Here is a 7,545-nt window from a genome sequence, read left to right as displayed (position 1 = left end):
ATTCTTGCCTGGAGAATCCCATGGACAGAGGAACCTGGTAGGCTATAATATGTAGTAATGCAAAGAGTCGGATACGACTGATGTGACTTAACACATGTACACACACACACACAGTTCATTGCTGGGGGAGCAGATGAATGGTGAAACTTGGGGACGTATGGCCAGAAGTTCTATGAGCAGCTGGAGGTAACAGACATACCTCTCATGAAGCAACATGGATACACTTTTCTAATAAAGTGCCTCATAATAGCCAAAAAGTGGAAACAACTGATGAATGGATAATAAAAGGATAATAAAGAATCCTTCCATGCAATGAAATATTATCCAGCCATGAGATGTTGATATATAGTGCAACATGGATGACTGTGAGGGCATTATGGTGAGCAAGAAAAGCCAGGTAACAAAGTTCACATGTTGTGTGACTCCATTTACAGGACTGCCCACACAGGCACATCCACAGAGACAGAAGTAGAGTTGAGGCTGCCTGGGGCAATGGGAAGAGGGGATGAGAGGTGAGTATGAGGTTTCTTTAGGGGGTAATAAAAGTGTTCTGAAATTGGATTGTGTGCATTTTATGGTATGTGGATTAAACCTTAAGGGGAAAAAATGCAGATTCTGATTCAAATATACATAATATGCAATTTTATTCGAAGTAAAATGCAATAGAGAAGGGAAGAAATGAGAGAGAAAGGAGAAAGAGAGAGAGAACAGCATCATTTTGGTATACGGGAAACACAGGCACAGAGCAAAACATACATCTTGCAGAATCAGAAACAAACCAAAAAAATACACACTAAACTGTCTAGGATGAGTATTGTTCTAGAATGGAAGGGATAAAGGAAATAAAAGAAAGAAGAGAACAAAGATCCCACCCATAACCTCTCTCATAACCCCACCCCTATTTCACATCCCTCTGTCATCCTCTTTGCCCTAAACAGACCAGCAGCCACAAAAGGCAATAACTTGAACGACAGAGGAAGCCAAAAATGAGCTGATAAACTATTCAGAAACAGTGAAAATAACATTTTACATAAGAATCCCTGAGACATAAAACTGATCTTGGAGAAATACTCAGAGCCCGATTTTCCAGTTGTTAAAGAAAAAAAAAGGGGGGGATCTGCCTGGCAATTGTCAGTGGTTAAGACTCAGTGCTGTCTCTACCATAGCCTGAGTTTGGTCTCTGGTGGGGGAACTAAGATCAGCTGAAAAAAAGAAAAAGAGAAAAGGAAAATGAAGGAACTGTGTTAACAAATTAGACTAAGAACAAAAAAAATTAGGACGAAAGAAATTACTGTTTTGTTTTTTTTGGCCATGTTGCCAGGCATGTGGGATCTTTGTTCACTGACCAGGGATCAAACTTATACCTGAATCAGAAGCACGGAGTCTTAACCACTAGACCACCAAGGAAGTCCCTGGGAAGGGGGATTTTAGGAAGATGGAATAGATAGAAAGGAAAAATGGAAATGAATCAAATGAAGGGAAGGTCAAATAGGGTGAGAAAGGAAGTGGGTTCTTTAAAAACCAATGAAATATAACCTCTTACCAGACTGATAAATTTATAAATCAGAGCAAGGGAAAAAGTAAACACCATTAGGGACATTGGAATCGATAGAGTGTCAGCATAGACGTAAACAGTCAAATAAGAAAGTTGTACATGCCGCCCAGGCAATGTTCTGGAAAACCTAGAGGAAATCAATGATTTCTGAGAAAAATGCACAGTCTGATCACTGACCCAAGGGGAACGTCTGGTTAGGTCAATGACTATCAAAGATATTCAGTTCAGTTCAGTCGCTCAAATAAAACATATTAGAAAGGTGATTAAAGAACTATATTGGGAAAGTTTCTCTAAACTAAATAATCGTAATCACAATCCAAATTATTAAAACTATTCCATAGAAAAATACAGAAAACTCACCCAATGCATCTATGACTGCATTTGATGAATTCAGGACTTCAATTCCAAAGCTTAACAATGACAGGACAGAAAGGTACAGATCAACCTCATCTAAGTGCATAGAAAAAAATGTTTAATGTTATCAAATATTGTCATGTGTCCAAAAGAGAAGCTGCAGTCTGACACAGCTTTATTTCCAAAATTCCAGAGTTACAATAAAAAGCACTCTATCAGATTAAATAAGAAAAACCACAAGATCATGTTAATGTGTACTGAGAAATGTTTGATAAAATTTAGCAGCCTTTTTTTAGTGAAAGTGAAGTAAATTTTTTAAAAAAGAGAAAGGAATTGTTTAAAAATAAACGTAATTACTCTAAGATCAATAATAAATATTATACTATATTTAGTGTATATGATACTATATTTTTTTAAAATCATAAAATCTAGGGAATTCCCTGGCGGTCCAGTGGTTAGGACTCAGCGCTTTCACTGCTGAGGGCCTGGATTCAATCCCTGATTGGGGAACTAAGATCTCACAAGCTTCGAGGCAAGGCCAAAAAAAAGGAAAGAAAAACAATCATAAAATCTCATTAAAAGAGATAAAGCAAAATCTGAAATAATGGAAAGACATACACTTCTTTGACGGGTTGACACTGATAAAATATGTTATCCAAAATTATAAATTTAATACAATTACATTCAGCATTCCGATGGGGAAGGGATAATTATTTTTCCTGAATTGGATAAAAATCATATGGAAGACTAGCCAAGACAAATTTTAAAAATGAATAGGGGGGGTGATTCAATTGAAGTTAAACTAGTTAAATAGATGAGTAAGAAAAAAATCATAAAAATCCAGAAAGATATCCTAGAATACATGAAAAATTGGCATTTTATCTTTTTCTTTCAAATATTCCTTTATTGATGTAAAAATTCACAAAATATTTCAAAGTATGCAATTCAGTGACCATTTACTACAGTGACCATGTTATGCAACCCCCACCTTTCTCTAGTTTCAAGACATTTTCATCACTCTAAAAGAAAACTCTGTACCCATTAATCATTCAGGCTCTATTCCGCTTTCCCCTCAGGTTTGGGTAACCACCAATTTCCTTTATGTCTCTATGTTATTGTTGTTAGTCCATAAGTTGCAACCAACTCTTTTGCAACCCCATGGACTGTAGCCCACCAGGCTCCTCTGTCCACGGGATTTCTCAGGCAAGAATACTGGAGAGGGTTGCCATATCCTCCTCCAGGGGATCTTCCTACCCAGGGACGGAATTCACATCTCTTATGTCTCCTGCATTGGAGAGAGGCTCTTTACCTGGGAAGCCCAATGAGTACTATGCAGAAAAGTAAATTCGAGTCCCCAGATCAGATGAAAAGATATTCAGATGGGCTTCGGGTGAGAACATGCAAATTGAGATAATGGTGAGATGCCACTTCCTCAAACTGACACAGATTTTAAAAGTTGTAACACGATTGCTGGTGAAGCCTTGGGGAAAAGTGTTCTCAGGCATGGCTGACAGAAATGCGCTATTTTGCTCTGGCAACACCTATTTTTGATGGAAATCCTTTTTCAGAGGGTACTGCATTTTGCAGTATTTTCTTCTAGTCTACAACTTGTCTTTTCATCGTCTTAATATCATATTTTTGCAGAGCAAATTTTTTAATTTTACGGAACTTCAACATCAGATTTTTCCTTTCATGGATTATGCTTTTGATGCTATATCTAAAAACCCACTGCCAAACCAAAGGTCACCTAGATTTGTCTCCTGGTCTTCTAGGAGTTTTTTAGTTTCGCGTTTTGCATCCAGGTGTATGATTCTACATGTGGGGGACAGGGAGTCAAATATACATAATACGTAATGTACCACTTTAACCATTTTTTTAGTGTACAATTCGGTGGTATTCACTGCATTCACAATGTTGTGCAATCACACCACTATTTCCGGAACTTTTTATCATCCCAAATAGGAACCATACCCATTAAATGATAATTTCCTATATTGCCTTCCTCCAGCATCTGATAACCTCTGACTTTCTGTCTCTATGGATTTGCCTCTTCAAGGTGACTCATTACGATGCATTTTGAGTTTATTTTTGCAAAAGGCGTAAGGTTTGTGTCTAGATTATTCTTCCACCTTTCTGTTTTTTTTTTTTTTTTTGCATATGGACATCCAATCATTCTAGCACCATCTGTTGAAAACCCTGTCCTGGGATTTCTCTGCTGGTCCAGTGGTTAAAACTCCACACTCCCAATGCAGGGGACCCAGGTGTGATTCCTGGTCAGGGAACTAGATCTCATATGCTGAAACTAAGACCTGGTGCAGTCAAACATTTTTTTTTTAAAAGAAAAGACTGTCATTTCTCCAGTTGAATTGCCTGTGTTCCTTTGTCAAAGATCAAGTGACTACATTTGTGTGAGCCTGTTTCTGGGCTTTCTATTCTGTTTACATTGATTTATGTGTCTATTCTGTTGCCAGTTCCATGCTGTCTTGATTACTGTAGCTTTATACAAAGTCTTGATATTAGGTAGTCTCAGCCCTCCGATTTTGTTCTTCTTCAGTGTTGTGCTGGCTCTTATGGGTCTTTGCCTTTTCATAGAGATTTTAGAGTCAGTTCAGCCTGACAAACTCCATTAAAAATACATAAGCCCTTCACCCAGTAATCTCATTCCTAGAAATCTTTCCTTTAGAAATAAATCATCAGCGCATATGGGGATAGGTAGCACTTCCCTGGTGGCTCAGCTGGGAAATAATTTGCCTACAATTCTCATCTGCAAGAAGACCCCGGTTTGATTCCTGGGTCAGGAAGATCCCCTGGAGAAGGGAAAGGCTGCCCACTCCAGTATTCTTGGGCCTTCCTGATGGCTCACTCAGTAAAGAAGTCTCCCGCAATGCGGGAGACCTGGGTTCGACCCCTGGGTTGGGAAGATCTCCTGGAGAAGGGAATGGCTACCCACTCCAGTATTCTGGCCTGGAGAAATTCAAGGATAGAAGAGCCTGGCAGTCTACAGTCCATGGGGTTGCAAAGAGTCAAAAACGACTGAACAACTTTCACTTATGGGCATAGGTATAAAAATATTTATTAGGGACTTCCTTGGAGGTCCAGTGGTTAAGAGTCCATGCTCCCAATGCAGGGGACTCGGGTTCAATCCCTGGTCACGGAAATAAGATCCTGCATGCTGTGAGGTTGGAAAAAAAAAGAATATCGTAGGGTTTTTTTCTTTTTGGTAGTGGAGGGAATAAAACCTGTGAGCCAAGGGAAAACCAGTTCATGGGAATGTGGTTGAATAAATTATGGTTCATCCACACCATGGGAGGTTATCAAGCAAGTCGGAAGAGTGACTTAGGACCTCAGCAGGTAGTCTGGGCAGTTCCCGTAAGATACCTTGAATACAAAGGTGTACCTAATATGATTCTATGTTTATGAAACAGTAACCTTTACTCTCTACTTTTGGTCTATTTATATGTAATGTATTAGGTACTCTTAGTCAATGAGTAAGAATAACCTGGTGGGGAAAACTGTAAGATGGTTACCTTGAAGGATAACCAGTATAAGAGAAAAAAAGAAAAAAAGAGAGGGTAGTTTGCCCCCGGCAACTGTTGAAAACAGTAAGTCTTCTCTCTAAGCCAGTTTCGTCCAACAGAAATATAAATATGACCCATGTATGTCGTCTTAACCACATTACAAAAAAGTGAAAAAGAAAACAGGCAAAATTTAATAATTTATTTAGCCCATGTGCCCCAAATATCATCAACACGTCACTGATATATGTATATCAACATGTCATTGATATACATATGTATGTGTATGTATTTAATATATAGGACTTCCCAGGTGGCACTAGGGGTAAAGAACCCACCTGCGAACACAGGAGACAAGAGACATGAGTTCGATCCCTGGGTGGGGAAGATCTGGAGGAGGGCATGGCAACCCACCCCAGTATTCTTCTCTGGACAATCCCATGGATAGAGGAGGCTGGTGGGCTACAGTCCATGGGGTCGCAAAGAGTCGGACACGACTCTAGCCACTTGGCACGAAAGTGCACATACATATTTAATATATATAGGGCATCACTGGTAAAGAATCCGCCTGCCAATGCAGGAGACGCAAGAGACACGGGTTTGATTCCTGGGTCTGAGGGATCCTCTGGAGTAGGAAATGGCAACCTGCTCCAGTATTCTTGCCTGGAAAACTCCATGGACAGAGGAGCCTGGCAAACTACAGTCCATGGGGTTGCAGAGTCGGACACGACTTAGATACTGCACACACACACACACACACACACACACACACACACACACACACACTCGTTTTAATTTGGCTACACCACTCGGCTAGCAGAATCTTCGTTCTTCGACCAGGGATTGAACCCACGTCTGGCAGTGAAAGCACTGAGTTCTAATCACTAGACTGCCAGGAAATTTCCATGTCATTGATATTTTAAAAAGCATCAGTGAGGCAAGTGACATTCTTTTTGTCTTATGAAGTCTTCAGAATCCAGTGTGTATTTTACACTTAAATCTCTGTTCAAACTGGTCATATTCCAACCACACGGTTTCCTGAGGCCAGTGGCCACCATCTCCACAGTGCAGCGCTGAAGACAATCTCTGGGAAGACTTGAGTGCCCCCTAGTGGCAGGCCCACTTAATTCCACCCTTCCTGGCAAACAGATCCCTGCCTATAACCCTCGATGTCTCCCTGCGGCCACCACACCATATCCATACCCCCCAGGTTGAGCTTTCAAGGCCCCTCTCAATCTGGGTCCAGCTTACCCCTCTCCACAGGCAATTTCCACTCTCTCCCGCTAGCCTCACTGGACTTGCCCACCATTCACTCATCCATTGATTGATTCTCTGAATGTTCACCGAAGACCCAGAGGTTACCCTGGCTCATGGGTATCTTCTGAGAGTCAGTGGTGTTTGAGCTTCCAGAACCAACAGTCTTCGCTTAACCAGTTGCCTCCTTGGGCATCAGTCTTCAAGTGTGATCTTGGGCTTCACACCTTCCTAGTAGGATTATGGATTATTTGGATGGGTGCTCAATCTCTCAGTCATGTCTGCCAGGCTCCTCTGTCCATGGAATTTTTCAGGCAAGAATATGGGAGTGGGTTGCCATTTCCTCCTCCAGGGGATCTTCCTCATCTGGGGATTGAATCCATCTCCTGCACTGGCAGGTGGATTCTTTACCAGTAGTGCCACCTGGGAAGCCTGGGTAGGATTATTGGGGAAACTCAGTGTGATAACAAATGTAAAGCTCCTTGTACACAATGGGTGCTTAATAGATGTTGACTGAACTAGTGCCATCCTCCAGGCTTGTGGGGCAGGGCAAGAAACTGCAAGCAGAGATTCCAACAGCAGCTGGGGTTGGGGTGGATGGGACCACTGGGAGACAGGCGAAGCAAACACCAGAGCCCCAGAGAAGTGGGTGCAGATGGCAGGGCTTGGAGTGGGTACCCCTCTCCCACAGGACTAACCCATACCTGGCCCAGTGGCCCCAGTCTTTGCAGAACCCACTTACAATCACACCTTGCATAAAAGCTGCCAATGGCTCCCTGTTGATTTTTAAAAAATATTTTCAAAATTAAAAATTTTATGTTTAATTAAAAATTTTTATTATCTTTTATTTTATTTTTTTTTATTTGG

At 41.0% G+C, this 7,545-nt stretch overlaps 1 protein-coding gene across 1 annotated transcript in view; it reads left to right on the top strand.

The window, feature by feature from the left end:
• The first annotated feature begins 355 nt into the window (after positions 1–355).
• FBN3 (fibrillin 3) overlaps positions 356–7,545 on the top strand; it is an 87,897-nt gene continuing 80,707 nt past the window's right edge. Inside the window, exon 1 of the mRNA XM_068980990.1 lies at positions 356–379. Within this exon, the coding sequence (XP_068837091.1) occupies positions 356–379 (24 nt within the window). The remainder of the gene's footprint in view (positions 380–7,545) is intronic.

Source organism: Capricornis sumatraensis, chromosome 9 (assembly GCF_032405125.1).
Source record: "Capricornis sumatraensis isolate serow.1 chromosome 9, serow.2, whole genome shotgun sequence".
Lineage (NCBI taxonomy): Eukaryota > Metazoa > Chordata > Mammalia > Artiodactyla > Bovidae > Capricornis > Capricornis sumatraensis.
This window is presented reverse-complemented; position numbering and strand designations above follow the sequence as displayed.